General features: G+C 37.5%; 1 protein-coding gene across 4 annotated transcripts in view; it reads left to right on the top strand.

The window, feature by feature from the left end:
* Nucleotides 1-23,999, top strand: part of AP3S1 (adaptor related protein complex 3 subunit sigma 1) — a 77,166-nt gene that overhangs the window by 41,620 nt on the left and 11,547 nt on the right. For 2 of the 4 annotated variants that reach the window (XM_059175816.1, XM_059175818.1), the window contains exon 4: nucleotides 8,784-8,855. The exons of the other annotated variants lie outside the window; for them this stretch is intronic. In XM_059175816.1, coding sequence (XP_059031799.1) covers nucleotides 8,784-8,855 — 72 coding nt within the window. The remainder of the gene's footprint in view (nucleotides 1-8,783; nucleotides 8,856-23,999) is intronic. 4 annotated transcript variants of the gene reach the window in all.

Raw genomic sequence — 23,999 nt, 5'->3', positions numbered from 1 at the left:
ACTCCATGCTGAGTGTGGAGCCCAATGGGGATCCCCATCCCACAACCCTGAGATCATGACCTGAGCTGAAACCAAGAAACAGATGCACCTGAGCCACCCACGTGCCTCTATTGTTTCTTCTTCTAAAGCAGGTTTGAGAGGAAAAACTCAACTTATATTGGTGTTTTTCTTTGATTTAAGGTGAATTCCTTATTTCCCATAATGGAATGATAAGTTTTTAGGTAGGAATTGGGTATAAAGGAGGAGAGGGGCCTTTTAGCTTGTTTTTTCAGGTTTTCTTTTTCCTTAAAATTGTTTAAAACTTATATGGAAATTATTTCAGACTTAAAAAAGAGCAGCAAATACAATACAAAGGATTCTTGCATTTCATGCCTTCTCCCGCATTCCCTAAATTTAACTTATGTAGCCACAGTACACGTGATTAAAATCAGGAAATCAGCATTGATAGAATATTATTATCTAATCTACAGATCTTACTCAAAATTTGCCAGTGGTCCATTGATGTCATTTTTCTTGTTTAGGGTTTAATTCTGATTACATATTGCATTTAGTTTTCATGTCTCCTGAGTCTCCTTTACTCTCTAATAGTTCATCTTTGTCTTTCATGCTTTCCATGTCCTTCAAATTGTGATACTTTGAAGAGTACTAGCAGGTTATTTTGTAGAACTTTTCTCTGTTTGGGTGTACCACAGAAGTGATTTTATGACCTTCACAGGGCATCATATCAGGGATCTCATTTTGTCTTGTTACTTGTGATGTTTATTCTGATCCTTTGTGTAAGACAGTGCCTACCAGGTTTCTGTACTCTAAACTTCCATGGTCTGTTTTTACTTTAAAGTATCTCATGGGGAATAATTTTGAGGCCATGTAAGTGTGTTTTTTTCTAGTCATAGCTTTGGTCATTAATTTTTGCATCTCTCGATGATTCTTGCCTGAAGGAATGACTATTGTGGTGTTTGCCAAATGGTGATTTTTCCATTACACTCTCTGTATTGATTGGCTGAAATTATGTAAGGAAAATCTTTGTACGTTTTGCACTTAATTTTCTTTTGTTTTAACAGTGCTCAAAATATTAATTGTACCATATACATTGAAGAAGATACTTGAAATATAATTTTTAACAATTTGTGTCAATACAAGTTTTTAAAAATCTCACATGTAGCTTTTGTGCACAAAAATAATTTGGAGGCTACTTTCATTTTCAAAATTCATATTTGATGTAGCAGCCTTGTACATTCAAAATCCTGGTTCTTCCTTAGACTTCTAAATTCAACATATAAAAAATACTAAGTCCGTTTAGTGGATTGTCTCCAAAGTAATTAAATTTCCTATAGTACAAGTAGTTTCTGCTTTGCACAATTACGATTTTCATGTGGGTGGTAGAAGTATGGAAAGTTAAAATTTTTGCTTTATATTATTCTGTATTTTCCCAAGTTTCTAAATACCCACTTCTTACTACATTAAAAATCAAGCACTATTCTTTTGTTGGAGGCAGTATGCCTAGTGAATAAGAATTTGGGTTCTGCAGAGAGACTTTGTCCTACCTCACTGTTTTAGTAGTTAGTTGACTTTTTGCCTTTCATCACCCTTCTGCAAGTGGTTGATAATAAAAGTACCTGTCTTGTGAGATTATCATGAAGGATTAAATAAAATAATATATTTAATGGGGCACCTGGGTGGCTCAGTGGGTTAAAGCCTCTGCCTTTGGCTCAGGTTACGATCCCAGGGTCCTGGGATCGAGCCCTGCATTGGGCTCTCTGCTCGGCAGGGAGCCTGCTTCCTCCTCTTCCTCTGTCTGCTTCTCCGCTCCTTGTGATCTCTGTCAAATAAATAAATAAAATTTTTTAAAAAATAAATAAATAAAATAACATAATATATTTAAAGCACTTGGAACAATAGCAGTGCTATAATAATATATACTCAATAGATTCTGGTATCATTAACTATTTATTTATTCTAAGATTTTATTTATTTGACAGACAGAGATTACAAGTAGGCAGAGAGGCAGGCAGAGGGCGGGGGGAAGCAGGCTCTCTGATGAGCAGAGAGCCCGATGTGGGGCTCGATCCCAGAACCCTAAGATCATGACCTGAGCTGAAGGCAGAAGCTTAACCCACTGAGCCACCCAGGCGCCCCCATCATTAATCTTTAAAAAAAAAAAAAAGAAAGAAAGAAATCACATAAAAATAATTATTGATGTGAGCTCTTTCTGAATCATTTTGACATGTAGTAGAAGACAGATTGTCCTTTCATCAACTCTTAGTTTCTTCATGCTGAAGTTGAAAGTTTAATGTGTGTAATGTACCTGTTTGTTTTTCCCAAGACTGTTACCATTGAGTTATTAGTTTCCAGGTCAGGTTTTGTGGAAATTTGGAACCCAGTCATACTCTGATCATCTTCAAAGGTAGCTGATCTGATTTTAAGTTTAGTCTGCCTTCCCTAGCTCTTCTAGTACATTTTTAGTGGTATTTTTTGAGTCTTGGCATGAGCTAAACCAGCATCTCTCTAGGACATCTTGCTGCTGACTAAAAACAACTTTTTTTTTTTTAAAAGATCTCTTGGTGTACTACTAACATTTTTAAATTTATGCCTTCTATTTTTGGGCTTATAATTTTTTCTGTCTTAAAATATGTCAATTGAAGGGATTCCTGGGTGGCTCAGTTAAGCATCTGCCTTCGGCTCAGGTCATGATCCCAGAGTTCTGGGATCAAGTCCCGTATCAGGCTCCTTGCTTGGTGGGGAGCCTGCTTTTCTTTCTACCTACAACTCCCCCTGCTTGTGCTTTAAAAAAAAAAATCTTAGGAATTCTTTTCCTTAATTAAGAACATGTAATTATGACATTTTGCTGCAGAACTCCCCCCCCCCTTTTTTAAGTATTTACATTTTCCAAAGGTGATATTGTTCTGGTTTAAATATAGGCAACATTTGAATTCATATATATCTATATCTATATATCTATAGGTATATAGATATATATGTAGATTTATTATTTTTTTAAAGGTTTTATTTATTTATTTGACAGACAGAGATCACAAGTAGGCAGAGAGGGAAGCAGAGAGAAAGGGGGAAGCAGGCTCCCCGCTGAGCAGAGAGCCCGATTCAGGGCTCGATCCCAGGACCCTGAGATCATGACCTGAGTCAAAGGCAGAGGCTTTAACCCACTGAGCCACCCAGGTGCCCCTATATGTAGATTTAGATTAATATATTCGTTTTAGAATTTAATTTCTATTTGAAGATTTCTTTATTTTAAAGAGAGGGTATGCCCATGTGGGTGTGTTAGTAGGTGAGGGGCAGAGGGAGAGAATCTTTGAATCAAACTACCTACTGAGCATGAAGCCCTACAGGGCTTCATCCCAGGACCCATGAGATCATGCCCTGAGCTGAAACCAGGAGTTGGACACTTAACCAACTGAGCCACCCAGGTGCCCCCCTTTCTGTATTAATGAGCACATCATGAGGGCCCGGCAACTTCGGCAGGTTACCTTGCTTTTCAGTGTTTATCAGAAGAATTAGAATTTTCTATTTCTATTTTAATTTTGTAATCCTTGCATTAAAAAAAATATTTATTTATTTGACAGAGGAAGACACAGCGAGAGAGGGAACACAGGCAGGGGGAGTGGGAGAGGGAGAGGGAGAAGCAGGCTTCCCACTGAGCAGGGAGCCCAACACAGGGCTTGATCCCAGGACCCTGGGATCATGACCTGAACCAAAGGCAGATGCTTAACCAACTGAGCCACTCAGGTGCCCAATACTTGCATGTTTTTGAACAGCCAAATGAACAGTACGGTTCCCTTTTATTAGATGTGTTTTGGGCGCTTTATCTAATTTTTTTTTTTTAAATTTTGAGAGAGAGAAGCATGTAGGTGCACACACAAATGAGCTGAGGGACTCAACTTGGGGTTCAATCCCAGGACTTTATCCCTGGCGCCTATCCCAGAACCCTGAGATCATGACCTGAGCTGAAGGCAGATGCTTAACTGATGCCACTCAGGCACCCCTAAATTATTAAACTAAATCTCTAAGATAATCCAGAAAGGTACGTATTTTTATCACTATTTTATAGTTCTGAGATCTAGAGGAGTTAATGATGCTCAAGCTCATGTAGCTAGGTAGCAGCAGAGTAGGAATTCGAAGCTAGGTCTTTCTGGTTTCCTCACTACTAGACCATACTTTCTCTTTGGCAGTCCTTTTTTTTTTTTTTTTTTTTTTTTTTGCCACTCCATGGTTCACCAGTGGTATGCTTAAAGCTACGGAGGGAATTTCTTTTTCACTTTGCCCAGCATCATGTGCACATTGATTCACTGGATTCCACTGATCTTTTATAACTATTCATAAATGACAGGAAATTATTTAGACAGCATTTTCACCAAGATAGTCATCTTCTGATGGTTAAAAAGAATGTGTAACTATCATACATGGATAATCAAACCAGTGGGTTTGGAAGAAGTAACCGTGGAAAAGTACAGGCATACTAGAAACTTTATTCTGATGAGTAAGTCTAATTATTTATTTTTTTTTTATTTTAAATAGGCTCCATGCCCACGTGGGGCTTGAACTCATGACCCTGAGGTTAAGAGTCACATGCCATACCAACTGAGCCAGCCAAGCACCCCTAATCATGATTTTATTTTTTTTTTTTTAAGATTTTATTTATTTATTTGACAGAGAGAAATTACAAGTACACTGAGAGGCAGGCAGAGAGAGAGAGAAGGAAGCAGGCTCCCTGCTGAGCAGAGAGCCCGATGCGGGACTCGATCCCAGGACCCTGAGATCATGACCTGAGCCGAAGGCAGCGGCTTTACCCACTGAGCCACCCAGGCGCCCCCCTAATCATGATTTTAAATTAAAGAAGACCAACTCACGCCATATTTCTACTAGATTCAGTTCAAACATGAGAAATAAAACAAAGCTTTTGTTTTTTTCTAGGAGAATATCTTCCTAGCATTGCTGTAGGCAAAGATTTCTTAAATTGAACATTAAAAAAAATATTAACCTTAAAGAAAAGTGGTGTTAATTGGAAAATACTGAAAATTAAAACTTCCAAGAATATTGCCAGGAGAATAAAAAGGTACGCCACAAAACAGGAGAAGATAGGTGTAATACATGTAGATGTCTAGAGTATGTAAAGAAGTTCTAGATACAAGAAGGAAGGGACAGACTGGTCCAAAAATGAACAGAAGTCTTGAATGGACATCCTGAAGAAAGCTATCCAAATAGCTGATAAACTTGAAACAGTGCTCAGTTTTATTAGCCATCAGGGACAATCAGATTGATATTATAATGACATACTACCACACACACATAAGAATGGTTAAAATGAAAAGATTGACAACATAAAGTGCTAACAAAGATGCATAATTTTTGGAATTCTCATATACTGCTGTTTGGAGTATGAAGTCTTTTTTTTTTAAATTAATTATTTATTTGTCAGAGAGGGAGAGAACGCGCGAGGGAGTGCGTGCGTGCAAGCTGGCAGAGTCGTAGGCAGAGGCTAAGAGAGAAGCAGGCTCCCTGCTGAGCAAGGAGCCGGATGCAGGACTCAATCCCAGGACTCTGGGATCTCGACCTGAGCTGAAGGCAGCGGCTTAACTGACTGAGCCACCCAAGCATCCCTGGAGTATGAAGTTTTATAATTACTTTGAAAATCTGTTGGTAGGGCACCTGGGTGGCTCAGTTGGTTGGGTGTCTGACTCTTGGTTTTGGCTCAGCTCATGATCTCAGGGTCGTAGGATCCTGGGATCGAGCCCTCTGTCCTCCAGCTCCCTGCTCAGTGGGGAGTCTGCTTGAGGACTCTCTTCCTCTGCCCCTCTCCCAACTTGCTTGCTCTCTCTCTAAGGTAAATAAATAAATCTTTAAAAAAAAAGAAAAGAATATCTGTTTGGTGCTATCTGCTGAAGCTGAATATTTGCTCCTCTGTCACCCCACAGTTCTCCTCTGCATGCATTGGGTAGGTATGTGTGCATACATTCAGTAATAGACATGGATGCAAGTATGCTTAGCAGTGCTAATGACCTTGTGCTGGAAACAACCCAAACTCGACAAGTAAATACATTGTGGTATATTCATAACAATTGCATACTGTAAATGAGAATGAATCAGCTTTCATATTTTGTAATAAATGAATCTCACAAAAATAATGATGACTAAAAGATGCAACTCACAAAAGATTATATTCTATGTGATTTCATTTAATATAGTTCAGAAATAGGTAGAACATGCTTATAGTGTTGGAGAGCAGGGTAGTGGTTACCTGTGATGGTGATGGTGGCTGGTGGAGTACGAGGGGCTTCTCGTGTGCTGGTGCTATTCTGACACTTGATTTGGGTGTTGGTTACACAGATGTACTTACTTTGTGAATTCATCAGATTATACTTTGTTGTGATTTGTGTACTTCTCTGTATGTAGGTTATACTTCAGTAAAAATTTTCTGAAGGGGGGGCAGAACTTAAATGGCTTTTCTTCCCATATGTTATTTAACTGTGATGTTACAAATTGGAAATCAGACCATGTCCAACTTAAACAAGTATTTTGTTCGTTTTCAGTGCAAAAGGTTTTTTCTTCTCACATTCTTACTTTCCCTCAGAAGTTAACATTTGTTAAGCTTGTTCAACTCTGTGCTCAAACAGTATTATCCCATTCAGTGCTTATAACAAGAGTCTGTTTTAACAAGAAGGAAATGATCTGAATTAGTTTCAAGTAGACTGAGTGGAATCATTCCAGTGTGCACACGTCATCAAGGCCTTGAGGAGAAATAGATAAAGTTGGGAATTTGAATAGCTGTTATTTACTTTCCACCTACCTCAGAATTGAACTAAACTAGAAACTCCCTTGAGGCTGACTTGTGTGTGCTCCACAGTTGGTCATCTGAAGAATTGCCTTCTCTTGAATGAAATCACTGAGTAAAACTGTATATTTTTGGTTACTTACAGACCTTTTATTTCTCCTAGTGACTTTGCTCTAAGCCAGGGAGCAGATGACAGCAGGTCAAATCCAGCCTGCTACACCTTTTTGTTAAGTTTTATTGGAGCAGAGATATGCACCTTGTTTATTATGTATCTATCTGCTTTTTGTTGCCCTCAAAATAACATATTTACTATCTGACCCTTTGCAGAGGAAACTTGCCAACCCCTGGTCTAAGACAATACTGACAATGGCTATAGACAATGGCTATATAGTGTTGATGTTGTTTCACCCGTCTTACACTTCTGCACTGGTGGAAGGAACCTTGGTCTGGGGGGGTCTGTATAAATTGGCCTGTGGTAGGACCAGTTTAGCAAGAAGCCTGCTGTTTCCATTTTACTCTTGGTCCTTTGGGGTCACCTGTGAATAGAGTAAGCATACACTTCAGTTTGCTAGGAAAAGCCCTGCTTTGCATCTTTTGTTCCAGGCTGTTATGAAATTATGATACCATTGCATACTATTATGATAATTACACAATCTTAGCTGCTCCCTTTTACTCTTCATGCCCCAGTTTGTCTGATAAATTGTGTGGTCATTCTGTCTGTGACAGTTAAATTTGAGAAGGGCAGTGGGCATAGAAGAGATAGTGACAACCTATGCAAGGTAGAATTTAAGAGATTAAGTTTTGAAAGCTTATGTCAGGGGTCTTCAAGATGATCTCACTGAGCCATTAGGATTCACAGGGCTCAGAAGTTGCTGTGCTCATAGTTTGGGTTTATTACAGTGATAATAAACGGTAAGATAATCAAAAGCCCATGAGGGGTTGTCTGGAGAAAACCAAAGGCAGGCTTCAAGGTGTCCCTGCCCAGTGGAGTCACACAAGATGTGTTTAATTCCCCCAGAAATGACATGTGGTAAGGTGTACAGTGTGCTCACAATCAGGGACCCTCCCCCAGCCTGTGTCCCCAGGATTTTTATTGGTGGTCAGTCATATAGGCAGTGGTGTATGTCACCATTGTGACTGACCTTGCTTGCTTACTTCAGCTTTAGAATCTCAGAGAAAAGGAGATGTTCATCCTAAATCACACTGTTAGCATAAACTCTCTGCTCAGACTAGTATTTGGTGCCGCCCAAGGACTCAGGCATGCCAAACACTCTTATCATACAGAACTTTGCAAGGGTTCCAAGCTCAATTCCCAGGAGCTTGGTTCTCAGGAGCGAGCCCAGGGCTCATCTATGAACAGGCCATCTAGGGGGAAGGTGTAGGTTTTGAGCATCCTGTGCCTGCTGAGTTAACCCGTTCCCACATAAGGCCCTGCATGGTATTGAAGCCAGAGTTTGAACCCAGATAAGGCTGATTCCAAAATCTTTGCTCTTTCCGTAAATAATTTTGAGTGATCTTTTATGCTGAATTGCTAATTAAAAGCATTAGATGTGGTAGATACTTGGACTGCATGCATCTATACTGATAAATATTTCCAATAAGCTTTTTTTTCCTCCTCACATGAAGATAAGGAGCCTGTTTGAGTATTTTTCAGTGTTTTTTAAAGTAATGGTGCTAAGAATTTCTAGTTCTTAGTTACTTTCAGCAAAGTTTATTTTGTTTTGTGTGTTAATGTACCGAAATGTAATTATCATGAAGAATAATTACTCCTGTTATACTTAATACAATATCTGATTTAAAACAGAAATAGGAAAAAAAAGAATGGTTTTCATAATATCAAAATATTGTGGAAAAAATAAAAAAAACAGAAATATGATAATAGATTAGAAAAGTGTTAGTTCACAGTTAAGAATTGTTTCCTTTCTAGATGATAGGTTTGAATGAATTTATATAGTTCTCAAGAGCATTTAACCTTTTTTTTTCTTTTCTTTTTCTTCAGGTATTTGTGGAAACATTAGACAAGTGTTTTGAAAATGTCTGTGAACTGGATTTAATTTTCCATGTAGACAAGGTACTTTCTATATTGTCAAATCTTCTAACCTTTTTATCTGAGAAAAAAATGGTAATTTATATTTCTCAAGGTAAAAATGGATTTAGCAAATAATGCTATTTTTATTCCTTTATTTATTTAGTATAAGTCATAAATTATTTTTGCTATGAGCCAGGCACTGTGCCTGGTGAAGATTCAGACCCTGCCCAGAAGAGCCACATCTCGAGGATGAAACAGTGGCATTAATAAGGAGCAGTGTGTTCAGTGTTCCTGGGAACAGAGCTGACCTACCTGCCTTTGCCTGGGAGAGTGTGAATGGAGGAAATTACATTGAGGTTGGAATTTGTAAGGATTGTAGCTATTTCACTGTCAGAAATGGAGGATGACTCTAGAGGCAATGAAAGAAAATACAGGTTTTAGAGGGGGAATTGGTATTGATCAGGTGGCTTAGTTTTAAAGTGCCTTTAGTGGGACAGGTTATGTTTTGTTTTGTTTTGTTTAGATTTTATTTATTTATTTTAGAGGGGGAAAGAGAACACATGTGTGAGCGAGCAGTGAGCAGATGCACACTGTCTTGGGGAGGGAGAGGGACAAGCAGACTCCACACTGAGTGTGGAGCCTGACGCAAGGCTCGATCTCAAGACCCTGAGATCATCACCTGAACTGAAAACAAGAGTCAGACCCTCAACCAACCAAGTCACCCAGGCACCCAGCACCATGAATTTGGGGCTTTGTTCTGAAGCACTTTAATATTTTAAATCAGGTCTTTATTGGCATTTATTGTTGCTTTGTTGAACATCGGTGGGGTGTTTGTTTGTTTGTTTGTTTTTGTTTTTTGCCAGATAGGTTTTTTTTTCCTACATTATGAAGATTGGATTGGTAGGTAGGAGATTAAAGACAAGGGTATCAATTAGAAGTCTTTTGCAGTAGTCCAGAAAGAAGTGAACTAAAGCATTATAGTAGTGATAAAAAAAAGTGACTTGACAGGATGTAGTGGTCTACTGAAAGCTGGAGGTGAGAGGAGGGAAGGGTGACTGAACTTTCTAGCCAGTATTACTGGGTACTGGTGAAAAGAAATTTTGGAAGAAGAGGGTCCACATATGCAGATTTTTTTTGTGTATTAAGTTTATGTAATGTAATGGATTGTTTTGGAATGATTAAGCCATTGAATAAAGTAGTCAAATAATATGCTGAAAATTTTAGCAGAAAATGTGATTTTTAAAAATCAGCTTTAATTTACACATGTTAATTATATATGTAAATATACATAAGTATAATTTACACACGTTAGAATTCAGCAGTTGTGAGCATACCGTTATAACTAAGTCTTGGCAGATGCATAGAGTTGATGTAACTGCTAACACGGTCAAGATGCAGTGCAAGGAAGGAATGCATTTTATTATTTGTGAACCATCAAAACAATATCTTTATTATTAGCCAATCCTCTCGATCATAGTTCTCATTTACTAAATGATTTGATTTTGTGTCAACTCATTTTGGACAGAGAACTTAAATTTGATATTTTTAAGAATCGATTTTGAGTTTTCTACTGCTTTTCTCACATTATCGTGTCTTACACTTTTTCACACTGTTATTTTTAGGCATTAGGGTTTGCAGTATTCAAAGTTAGGTTTTGGTACAGGATTAAAATACTTTAAAAAGGTCTTTTTAGAATGACTGTTCATGGGCACCTGGGTGGCTCAGTCAGTTGAGCATCTGTCTTCTGCCCACGTCATGATCTCTAGGTCCTGGGATGGAGCCCCACGTCCAGCTCCCTGCTCAATGGGGAGTCTGCTTCTCCCTTCCCGTTCTCCCTCTGCCTCTTCCCCTGCTTGTGATTGCTTGCACTCTCTCTCAAATAAATAAAATCTTAAAGATAAAACAAAATAAATAAAAAAATAAAACGACTGTTCAGGGTACCCGGGTGGCTCAGTCAGTTAAGCATCTGCTTTCGGGTCAGGTCATGATCTCGGGGTCCTGGGATCAAGTCCCTTGCAGGGAGCCTGGCTTTCCCTCTGCCCCTCTGTCTCCCCAGCTTGTACTTGCTCTCTCTCTCTCAAATAAATAAAATCTTTAAGAGAAATGAAATGATCGTTAGAGATCATTAGCTTATGCAATCAAGCAATTTCTTAAGAAGATTGAGGAATCACTGGTAAATGTTGTAGTAAGAGTGAAGTTTTCACATTTTTCCTAGAGAATAAAAGATTTCCTCAGTAGAGAAATTAAGCTCCACTCATCTACAGCTTTCATACATGACACAGTGTTTTTAAAACTTCCTTTTAGAAAACTTCATTTTAGAAAAATAAAAAAATGCACATAAGTGGAAAATAAATGAAAGTAATCTCAATTGTAAGATTGCCTAATGTTAGTGGAAAAACTGAGGCATATTAAAAATTTCTAAGTTTATTTGAACAAAAATTGATTCATATTGGGCAACGCAAAACCATGGACAGTTAGGAATCCTTCCCAACAGGAGCTGGGGAGAGGCTTTTATAGAAAAGAGGCAGAAGCAAAGAAAGGGATTATCTGATTGATTATAACTCAAGCAGTTATATTATTTGGGAGAACTGAATTGACTATGATTGGTTGTCTTTAGGTTTTGACTTCTACCCTTGAGTCCTTTATAGGCATATGTTTTGGTTTGCTTACTTAGGGTGCTGGGGTGTTAGAACCACCGCAGTCTAATTGTTTAAATAACACTAGTGTTAACATTTTAGAGTATGTGTATTTCTAGATTTTTTTGTACAAGTACGTGCAGAAACAAGTCTTCAAGAGAAATGGGACCATATAGTATGTAGTACGTATAGTATGTTCCTTTCACACAATAGTGTCTGTTTTAAAACCTGCAAAAACTAACCATATCTCTTCTTTGTGGGCAAAGTACTTGTTTTTTGTTTTTTTTTTTTTTTTCCCCAGTGCAATGAGACAAAAAGCTTTAGGATAGCAGGAGTCAGAGACCAGTCAAATAGACCTTTCCTATGCCTACATGGTCTGTCCAGAACAACTCTAGTCTTATTTTAAGCCCTTCTAGAAAAGTAGGATTATTTTCAACTCTTAAGCAGCTCTGGATCTTACAACAGTCAGGAATCATTACTGGCTCAGCTCATTTTTCCTTAGGGTCTGCTGCAGAATTTTGCCAACAACCCTCAGCCTGCTTTAGGACTTGATTAATCCAAAAGTCACCCTGAAGTAGTGGGACAGTCTCCCTGTGTAAAATGAGTTTGGATGTGGAGACTGCACATACACTGAGAAAAGCTGACATGAAGGGTTTCTCACTCACATAACAAGGTTTCATAAGTAGTAGTAAAGTCATATTTATTTGATTAAGAGAGCAAGGAAAGAGATCATAGTCATTAATAAAATTATAAAGAGTAAAACATCTGACTTAAAAGATGGTGGATATATAAATAAAATTTGATCAACCTCATGGTAAAGTGAAAGTACCAATTTCAGTTATATCTGTTATTATTCAGGGCCCTAAGTATGAATTGAATGAAGCGATCTAATTTAAGACAGAAATCATGGATTTAAAAGATACAGTTTACATAGGAAAGACAGTATCAATTCTAGATTATTTCTCTTTACTGTCAGTTTTCCTAACAGATCATTCAGTTCCCTAATACCCACCAAAAATGATTATTGTTCTTTTTGATTTTGTCTTGTTTGAGTTCCCTGTGACATAGGAATTTTAACATACTTGATTTATTTTAGTCCACTGAAGATATTATTCTTTTGGATGTTCACATTTTCCTGTGTTTATTCAAGGGAGAGCCCCTATACATTGTCTTCTGAGTCCTTCTGCCATTCCCTCACCTGCATGGACTTGATAGCTTTTCCTGTTCTGGTACAACTAGATGTTGCAGAACCCCTGTCTTCATTTCCTACTCTAGGCATGTTATCAGCTGTTCCTTCTAGGAGCCCTGATTCCTTTTAGTTGGAAATGGTATATGGAAACCATAGTATGGAGGTGCTCATAGTTATGAGGCTGGTCATTTTTTCCTAGGCGTTTTCTATGGACAGAACATCTTCCATGTTTCCTTTCCAGCCCTGAGACAGGTATTTCTTTTCTTTTCTTTTTTCTTCTTCTTTTTTTTTTTTTTTTAATTTCACAGGCAGAGATCACAGGTAGGCAGAGAAGCAGGCAGAGAGAGAGAGAGGAAGAAGCAAGCTCCCTGCTGAGCAAAGAGCCCGATGCAGGGCTCGATCCCAGAACCCTGGGATCATGACCTGAGCCGAAGGCAGAGGCTTTAATCCACTGAGCCACCCAGGTGCCCTGAGTCAGCTATTTGTTTAAGGAACCCTGGTTCTTTCTAGTGGACAATGATGTTTAGAAATGACAATCTCATTACCATATTTACTCATTGCTACCAGGGTAGTAGTATTCCTGGTTCCCTGAGCCAAGCTGGGAAATAGATGTAGGGGTGTGTGTGTGTGTGTGTGTGCGTGCACGCATGCACCCCCTAATCTCTTTCTATATCTTGTATATATTTCAAAAATCATTGAGTTCTGCATAGTACCTTGGAGTGTAGTGCAACACTACAGAATGTATTCTAGCCTTCTCCTTTTCTATATTTGCAACTTGCTACTCTGACAGTAAATGATTATTCTGATTATTCTCACTCTTTTTGTTTTTATTATTCCTGATGCATTTATTTATTTGCTCAGTTCGTCCTTTCTTTAACCAGACTCCTAGTTGGGCCACTGGAAAGCTTAATTCCAGACATGCCAGCACCAGCCAAAAGCTTGGCCCCAGACACACCATACCCTGTCCCCATTTACTGAGCAAGTTGTTAGAAAGTCAATTCTGATCAAAATTTACAATGAGTAAAATATTAAACAAAAACCATTACAGATGATTTGAAAAACAACTCAGTAGGATTTCTCAAAGACAAAAAAAATGTCAAAATGGAAAATTCCAGTTTATGAATATATATAAAAATATAGGTTACACATATCTGAATAGAAGGAAAGATAGAACCTGTTGTCCATAATGGAGCATAAAAAGACAAGCAAGGGGCACCTGGGTGGCTCAGTGGGTTAAGCCTCTGCCTTCGGCTCAGGTCCTGATATCAGGGTCCTGGGTTTGAGACCCGCATCAGGCTCTCTGCTCATTGGAGAGCCTGCTTCCCCTCCGCTCCCTCTGCCTGCCTCTCTGCCTACTTGTGATCTCCCTGTTTGTCAAATAAATAAATAAAATCTTTTAAAAATTAAAAAAAAAAAGACAAGCAAGATTGAAAATATGGAAGATGGTTTACAGGTCAGGAAAGATACAGCAAGAAAGGCCTAATAAACATTTATTCTTAGTTTCAGAAGAAGAGAGAAAGAACAAGGCTTATTTATAATATCTGGGTATCTAATAGCTGGGAATTTGCCAGAATTAAAGAAAGATACTAATATACAGATACAAGAATCATAAGCAGAATAAATAAAAATAAATCTACATTTAGACTCATGATAGTACAATTGAAGAGCAGAGAAAGAGCTCTTAAAATACCATTAAAAAAATTTTTTTTTAAATTTATTTAACAGACAGAGATCACAAGTAGGCAGAAAGGCAGGCAGAGAGGGGGGAAGCAGGCTCCCCGCTGAGCAGAGAGCCCGATGCGGAGCTCGATCCTAGGACCCTGGGACCATGACCTGAGCCGAAGGCAGAGGCTTAACCCACTGAGCCACCCAGGCACCCCAAAATACCATTTTTGATATGCCAGTTTTATTTCTGGATGCAGAAATAAAAGAAACATTACCTTCGCAAGAGCAGTGATAAAATTGGGAAATGATTTCTCAACAGCAACCACAGAAATTAGAAGACCTAGTTTTGAAAGAAAATAACTGTCCAACTGTAATTCTCAAGTCAAAAAAAGTACATTACAACAATTGTCAGAGAAAAATAATGGGAGAATTTGCTACCAGCAAGCCTTTACTAAAGGAAATTCTAAAAGAAGGTACATTATACAGAAGGAAATGTGAGATATAAGAAGTGATGAGTTAAAGAAGGGAGAACAAAGAAAGATGTAAATTAGTGGGTAAGGATGAAAGAACATTGACTGTTAAAGCACCTGTGGGATTAATATGAAAAGAATTTGTAGCATTAAAATACAGGTCACCAGTAACACATAAAGCAGGAACGGAAAAATCAGATCTTTTAATGAGCAACTCTGACTTTTATAATAAGCAGCTTTAAAAAAAAATTTCTTGATACTCAGCCCAGATTATAGAATAGAAAGTAGAACAGCTTTCTAGTTTTTAAATCAGACTTGACTATTTTGAATTTTCAGGTTTTGAGACACTCTTATTCAGTGCTCTTATAAAATGCATTGTGTGCCAAAATAGATATACTCTTACTTAATGCTTTGAATTACTTTATCCCTGTTGCTTTTCATTGGTCAGCAATTAGCAAATGTCTTCATTATTATTAATATGTTATATACTTTCCCTTTCTATTTTTGTCTTAAAAATTATATCAAAATTTTGATAAACTAACAAAATATACTCCCAATTCCTTTCAGAATTATTTTCAAAATTGTTATACTTTAGGATTTTCTTTCATGATATATATATATATTATTGATATATAGATATATTATAATGGCATGATTTTGATAACATACTAGGAAAGAAACCAGTAATTTGGGAGGGATAGTACTCTTTAGCAGCAGAACCTGCTCAACTGACTCAGTCTTAAGATAATATTAACCAGAAGACTCTAAAACTGATTATTTTCTTAGCAAACACTTTAAGATGAATAATATTATCAACTCAAAGTTTTGATTTGTGCGACACTTTAATATGTCAGATATCCTTTTGGAGAATAATTATAACAAAATTTAAAAACATTTTTAGATTTAATGAAATTGTATCTTTTGAGAGGATCTATTTCTGAAGCTAAGCTTTTTTCTCTTTAATGTTGTTAGGACTGACACCAGTAAACCCCCCAGTCATTTTTTTACTTAAGTTTCTTCATTATAGCTTTTATTTTATTTAGCAACCTGTGTGGGGCTTAAAATGATGAGAAAATACCGTATGTCACAGACTCTTAAGATTACAGCTTTCTCTCACATTATAACACTTTTGAAATTGGGATTCATGTTACATTCTATAGCTTGTCATAATTTGATTGGCAGTATTTTTCCTTTTTAGTAGTATGTAAAATAATAGTTTCTTTTTTTAAAATTTAAAGATTTTATTTATTTGACAGAGAGAGAAAGAGACAGACACATTACAAGTAGGCAGAGAGGCAGGCAGAGAGAGAGGGGTAAGCAGGCTCCCTGTTCAGCAGAGAGCCTGATGCAGGGCTCCATCCTAGGACCCTGAGATCATGACCTGAGCTGAAGGCAGAGGCTTAACCCTCTGAGCCACCCAGGTGCCCCAAAATAATAGTTTCTTAAATAATCAGTTGTAGCTTAGACTTGAAGAGTATAATACCAAAATGTGAAGAAAGTTCTTTTTACAGCAATTAGAATTATAACTACAGGTATTAATAGATTACTTGAGGTACATTGTTTAAAATTTTTATTAGCAAATATATATATATTAAAATTTTATTATCAAATTAGTAACAACAGCACGACCAACAGAAGTATATAAATTGAACTTCTCTAACATAATTTAAAATAGTTGATCATTGGGGGAACTGGATGGCTCAGTCACTTGAAGTGTCCAACTCTTGATTTCAGCTGAGCTCATGATCTCAGGGTCATGAGATGGAGCCCCACATGGGGAGCCATGCTCAGCAGGGAATCTGCTTGAGATTCTCTCCATCTCCCTCTATCTCTCCCCTCACTCTCGCTCACTTGCTTTCTCTCTCAAATAAATCTAAAAAACATGCACACAGAAAAACAGCCAGCAAGAACCTGTGTTGAAAAAAATAAAATAATTGATCACTTCATTATAAATGGCTATTGTTAATAATTTAAAAATGGTATCTTGGGCGCTTGGGTGGTACAGTCAATTGAGCGTCTCACTCTTGGTTTCTCCTGGGATAGTGATCTCAGGGTTGTGGGATCAAGCCCTGCCTGGGGCCCTGCAGTCAGCACGGAGTCTGCTTGGGATTTCTCTTCCTCCCCCTCTCCCGTTCCTGCATGTACTCACACACACACACACTCACTCTATCCCTAAGATAGATAAATAAATCTTTTTAAAAAATCATGTCTTATGGTATCTTTCTGCAAGGAGAGGTAAAGGAGGTGTTCCTTCCAAAACACATTTTACAAAATACTTAGTGCTTAACACTCTGCAGGGTTATATGAAGAATATGCCCTTATCCCAATTCTCAAGTAGTTTGTAGTTATTTTAGGAGGATATGTGATATCTGACTGTCTGTTTATGTCTCTGACAGACATACAACCATTAAAGAACATTGTACTGTTATCCATAGTAAAATATTTTATTATTTTTAAATTACAATAATAATATTTATCTTTTTGTAGAAACAAAGAAGTCAAACAATACTAAAGACTATATGATTAAACATTGAAGTTCTTCTTACCTTGTCCCCCTCCTTATATACACTCAGCCCCATCCTATACTGTTTCCCTGAAGTAATTTCTTTTAATAATTTGGCTAGGTAGGCTTCTAGACTATTTTCCTATATATTTTCAAAGATATACATAGTTCTCTTGGTTTAGTGATTGATAGAGTTTTGTTTGTTTTTAAAGATTTTTTAAAATTTATTTGAGAGAATGAGAGAGGGAACACAAGCAGGTGGAGTGGGACAGGGAGAAGCAGGCTCCCAATGCGGGGCTCGAACCCAGGAATCCTGACCTGAGCAGAAGGCAGATGCTTAATGATTGAACCACGGGGTGCCCCAGTTTTTTATTTGTTTTTATTTTGTACAGTGTGCTATGCCTGGCTTTGTTAACTTCATCTGTCTTTAGGTGAACCATATCAATACATGCATATCAGCTTTATTCTTAGGTGGAGAATTAAACAGAATGATATGCCACATATTACTTGACCACCCCATAGTCAGATATTAAGATAGTGAAAGTAAGAATACTTGGTGCAGAGGATTTCATTTCTAACATAAGTTATAGCAAAGTTAACTTTTATGCTCTGCAAACAAGTGACGGTAGAAAGGAATCTGTATAATTTGACCTTTTTTCCTTTCTTTGTCCCTTTTTATATTTGCTTCAGTCTAGTTATTGTTATCTAGCTGCTTGTTATTGTTAAAAAGTGAAATGTGTTTGATTTAGTCTTCATTTTACTTTCCAATGGTTACGTATGCTTTACTCAAACAAGGCTGCTGCTGTCCAGTAAGCCCTTTAAGTAAGTATTTAACAAACATGTGTGATGAGCACTGGGTAATGTCTGGAAGGTTTGAATCACTATATTGCACACCTGAAACTAATACTACACTGTATGTTAACTAATGGGAATTTAAATAAAAGCTTTTTAAAAAATTTAATAAACATGTTTTACAAATGGAATACTAAAAATTGCTTTAAAAAAACCCATATGGTTTGTTCTTTAACTTTTGAATTTTGAGATAATTGAGATAAATAATTTTGAAGAAAAAATTGTATATAATATTTATTAGATACCCACAATGTACAATATATTTTATAAATAATAATAATATAGAGACCAGGTGCCTGGGTGGCTCAGTGGGTTAAAGCCTCTGCCTCCGGCTCAGGTCATGATCCCACGGTCTTGGGATCGAGCTCCGCATCGGGCTCTCTGCTCAGCGGGGAGCCTGCTTCCTCCTCTCTCTCTGCCTGCTTCTCTGCCTACTTGTGATTTCTGTCTGTTAAATAAAAATAAAATCTTTAAAAAATAATAATAATAGGCCATTTAATCTTAAATAAGTTAGAGTAGCATTAAGCAAAAGTCTCCAAGTTCTGCACTGACACATCTTTGAGATAGAATTTTTACTATTTATTTTTATTTCTTAAAGATTTTATTTATTTATTTGTCAGAGAGAGAGAGAGAACACAGGCAGGCAGAGTGGCAGGCAGAGGCAGAGGGAGAAGCAGGCTCCTCTTGAGCAAGGAGCCTGATGTGGGACTCAATCCCAGGATGTTAGGATCATGACCTGAGCCGAAGGCAGCCGCCTAACCCACTGAGCCACCCAGGCATCCCAGAATTTTTACTATTTAAATGCATGAAAGTGCAGCACTTTGGAATACAGTATGGATATTCCTCAAAACATTAAAAAAGGACTACCTTACGATACAGCAATTGCACCACTAGGTATTTACCCAAAGGATACAAAAATACTGATTCAGAGGGGCACATGCACCCCACTGTTCATTATCAGCAATAGCCAAATTATGTAAAGAGTCCGTGTCCATCGACTGATGAATGGATAAAGAAGATGTGGTGTAGATATAATGGAATACTGCTCAGCCATCAAAGAGAATGAAAGCTTGCCACTTGCAACAGTGTGGATACAGCTAGGAAGTATTATGTTCATCGAAGTAAGTCAGAGAAAGAAACATACCATATGATTTCACTTAACATATAGAATTTAAGAAACAAACCGGTGGACATAGGGGAAGGAAAAAGGGAGGCAAACCGTAAGAGACTCTTGACTGTAGAGAACAGACAGTGGCTGGAATGGGAGGTGGGTGGGGGATGGGCTAGGTGGCTGATTGGCATTAAGGGGGACACTTGTGATAAGCATTGGGTGTTATATTTAAGTGTTGAATTACAAAATTCTGCTCCCAAAACAAGTATTACGCTTTATGTTAACTAACTAGAATTTAAATAAAAACTTTAATTTAAAAAATTTTTAAAATATTTTAAATAAAAAAATTTAAATAAAATAATAACAAAAAAAATAAATGTATGGAGGGAGCCTGGGTGACTCAGTCAGTTAAGCGTCGGCCTTCAGCTCCCTTCAGCTCAGGTCATGATCTCAGGGTCCTGGCATGGAGTCCCATGTTGGGCTCCCTGCTCAGCAGGGAGTCTCCTTCTCCCTCTCTTTCTGCCCCTCCTGCTTGTGCACATGTGGTCTCTCTCTCTCTCTCTCTCAAATAAATAAAATCTTTAGGAAAAAAAATGCATGGAAAAAATGGCATGCTTGTCTTATCATTAACAAATATTAAACACCTTTGTGCTGCCTCTTAAACAGCTTCAGTATATGCATGACTATAGCCTTTAAACTATTCCTCTGAATTACTGCATGGTCACTCTTTTATTTTTACCAAGGGTTTTTTTTTTTTTTTTAATATATACACATGCTAAAAGTTTTCAAAACATAAAAATGATAAAGTGAAAGACCCATCTTTGTTCTCCCTCAGTCCTCCAGTTAGAATAGCCAAAATCTGGAACACTTGACAACACCTAGTGCTGGCAAGGAACTCTGATTCGTTGCTGGTGGGAATGCAAAATGGCGCAGCCACTTTGGAAGACATTGTGGTGGTTTCTGACAAAACTAAACATGTTCTTATGATATAAGCCAGCAATCATGCTCTTTGGTGTTTATCCAAAGGAGTTGAAAATAAGTCTACCAAAAAAACCTGCACACAGATGTTTATAGCAGCCTTTTCCATAATTGGACATACTTGGAGACAAACAAGATGTCCTTCAGTAGGTAAATGACTAAAAAGTATTTGTCTTTCCAGGAACTTTCTGGGTATATCTGAGTGTGTACGTATATGTATTTTTTTTTTTTTGTAAACCTCAGTGGGACCATATTATAGATATTATTCTGTCCCATTCACTTTTCATCTAATAATCTATATGACTGAGGAATCTCTAGATGTCTCATTTTTTAAAAAAGATTTTATTTATTTATTTGACAGAGATCACAGGTAGACGGGTGTGGTGGGGGAGGCAGGCTCCCCGAGGAGCAGAGAGCCCGATGCAGGGCTCGATCCCAGGACCCTGGGATCATGACCCGAGCCAAAGGCAGAGGCTTTAACCCACCAAGCCACCCAGGTGCCCCTAGATGTCTCGTTTTTAAGTGTGTGGTAATTAAGAGTGTACATACTAAGAAACACACTTTTTCTTTTTTTAAAGATTTATTTATTTGGGGTGGGGGCAGAGGGAGCGAGAGAGAGGGAGAGAAGCAGACTCCCCGCTGAATGCTGAGCAAGGTGCCCTAGAGTCTTGACTATGAAGAACAAGCTGATGGTCCCCAAAGCAGGGGTGGGTGGGAGGGAGAGGTGAAACAGGTGATAGGGATTGAGGAGTACACTTGTGATGAGCACCAGCTGTTTTAAGTAAATGTTGAATCACCATACTGTATACCTGAAACTAATATTATACCATATACTAACTGGAATTTGAGTAGAAACATAAAACAAATAGTGTGGATTCACCATTTTACAGTTCTGTGGTTTTGTTTCTTTACTCTTACCAACAAAGTTTCATTGATCATTCTTGTACATAGACCAGGCACCAGTATCCTTTATTATTTTCTTAATTCACACCCTTATTTTCTACTACCTCTTTCAGTCCATTCTTTATTCTCTTGCAGAACTGTGACTTTATGTGTATGTTACATGATCTCATTTGTATAAATTAGACATACCTTTACACACACATAACAAGTATATGCCTAAGAAGTTTTTGTGAACGATATGCAGGTTTCCCTTGTTGTCTAAAACGTAGAGTGTTCCTTTGAAACATTTCGTAAGCCAAAGTGGTCACAGAAGGGAAAATTCTCTTTGGATTTCTTTCAGTTAGCAAAAGCAGGTATGAATGTAGGCCTTTTTAAAAAGTGAAGGGTGTACGGGGAACTTTGGGAAAGTGGGGGAAACCTGTTCAAGATAGAATGAACTGTGATTATCTTTGAATAGAGAGACCTAGAAGAAGTATGGAGTTGCGTAGATCGGACATATATAGTTAAAAACAAACAAAAAAGCAAAAATACATTAATAATGTGCTATTTGCTAGTTTTTTTAAAAAAATTAAATACCTATGAAAATTCAAGAAAAAGCCCATTCAACCTTTATCTTAGGTGAACATCAAAGCAATTTATTAGATGAATTATATTTTAAGCATAATGTTACCCTTTTATTTCCATTAAAATCTGCTTTAAGTAAGAGATGCTTGAGTGGCTCAGTTGGTTAAGCGTCCGATTTCTGATTTCAGCTCAGGTCCTGATCTCAGAGTTGTGAGATCCAGCCCCACGTCGGGCTCCTTGCTGGGTGTGGAGCCTGCTTGAGATTCTCTCTCTCCCTTTCCCTTTGCCCATCCCTCTCTTGTGCACTCTTTCTCTCTCTCTCTCTTTTTTTTTAAAGATTTTATTTATTTATCTGACAGACAGGGATCACAAGTAGGCAGAGAGGCAGGCAGAGAGAGAGGAAGGGAAGCATGCTCCCCGCTGAGCAGAGAGCCCGACTCGGGGCTTGGTCCCAGGACGCTGGGATCATGACCTGAGCTGAAGGTAGAGGCCTTAACCCACTGAGCCACCCAGGTGCCCCTGCACTCTCTCTCTTTAAAAAAGAAAAAAAAAATCTGTTTTAGGTAAAATTTATAAAACAAAATGCTAGAATATGTCAGCCTATGTGTTAGGGCTAAGCTAAAAGCAAAGCTTTTATCATCTTCTTTCTCTTACTAAGTCTGCTAAAAATTCCTCCCAGTTATTAGAATATGAAGTTTTCTTTCACTAGATAGCTTCTAAATGATCCCTCCATACCTTATTTGAATACCATGACCTTAATAATGTTGGATTCATCTCCCAATTGATAATTCTCATTCCTATATTGTTAATCTCTGGAATTTCTACCTCGTCACCTAGAATATATCCTTTTGGCATTTATTATATATTTTATTTTTAATAAATATATATTATATTTCTAATAAATGAGGTTATGCTTAAGGATTTAGCTCATAGGCTAAATACAAATGAGATTTGTATTTTTTATTTTCTTGAGATTTCTGAATTTGCTTTCATAGGAGTTATTTTTACTTTGAGGAAAAAATTACATCTTAGTCCTTATTAAGTTGACATATGTTCTTAGTATTTCTTGAGTATGACCCACATTTGCAGGCTACTCATATTTTAATACCTTTAACCTTTGTAAACATTTCTATAATACTGAAATCTGTGGCTTCCACTAAAACACTAAACATGTGTTTCTGAGATTTCTGGAAAGGCAGTAGTAAATGTATAAGCCTGAACAAGGTGGGGTTGGTGGAGTTGCTGTACTTTTTGTTTGTTTGTTTTAATTTTTATTGTGTTATGTTAGTCACCCTAAAATACATCATTAGTTTTTGATGCAGTGCTCCAAGATTCACTGGAGTTGCTGTACTTTTATCAGCATTACAAATTGTGCTTTCTCGTGAGAATTTGTTTTAAAAAGAAGAGGGTAGGGGCGCCTGGGTGGCTCAATGGGTTAAGCCTCTGCCTTTGGCTCAGGTCATGATCCCAGCATCCTGGATCAAGCCCCACAACAGGCTCTCTGCTCAGTGGGGAGCCTGCTTCCCCCCCTCTCTCTGCCTGTTTCTCTGCCTACTTGTGATCTCTGTCAGATAAATAAATAAAATCTTAAAAAAAGAAAAAGAGGGAAAGTTCTGATAAAACAGAAGTCTTAATGTCGCTGGCTGTGGGCTTTCTTTCTGAACACTTTTCCTCCATATGGTTGAAACCTGTTAGCTGTTGTAGGGTATTTATATTTTATCATCCAATCACTTTCTTGACCTTTAATTGAATCTTCATAGATTATGACTAAAAATTAATTTACTGTATCGATTTGATGTATTAGTTTAACAGAAGAAAGCAAAGAATGAGACTTGGGTCACTCAGACTTAGGTTTTAATTGTTCGTTTGCTACATATTTGTTTGTGTCTTGAGTAAGCTGGTTTATTTTCTTAACTGTTACAAAGGTTAATGTGAGAATTAAATAAAAGTGGTATTTAGTCACAAAAGGGATATCAGTTAGGAGTGATGATATTCAGCACTAGTTTTTTTTTTTTTTTAGCACTAGTTTTTTTTTTTAAGATTTTTTAAATTTAATTTTTAAATTTTTTAATAAACATATAATGTGTTTTTATCCCCAGGGGTACAGGTCTGTGAATCGCCATGTTTACACATTTCACAGCACTCATCATAGCACATACCCTCCCCAATGTCCATATCCCACCATCCTCTCTCATCCCCCCTCCCCCCAGCAACCCTCAGTCTGTTTTTTTAGATTGAGTCTTTTATGGTTTGTCTCCCTCCCGATCCCATCTTCTTTCATTTTTTCTTTCCTACTCTCCAAGCCCCCCACATTG

This window comes from Mustela lutreola, chromosome 5 (genome assembly GCF_030435805.1).
Source record: "Mustela lutreola isolate mMusLut2 chromosome 5, mMusLut2.pri, whole genome shotgun sequence".
NCBI lineage: Eukaryota > Metazoa > Chordata > Mammalia > Carnivora > Mustelidae > Mustela > Mustela lutreola.
This window is presented reverse-complemented; position numbering and strand designations above follow the sequence as displayed.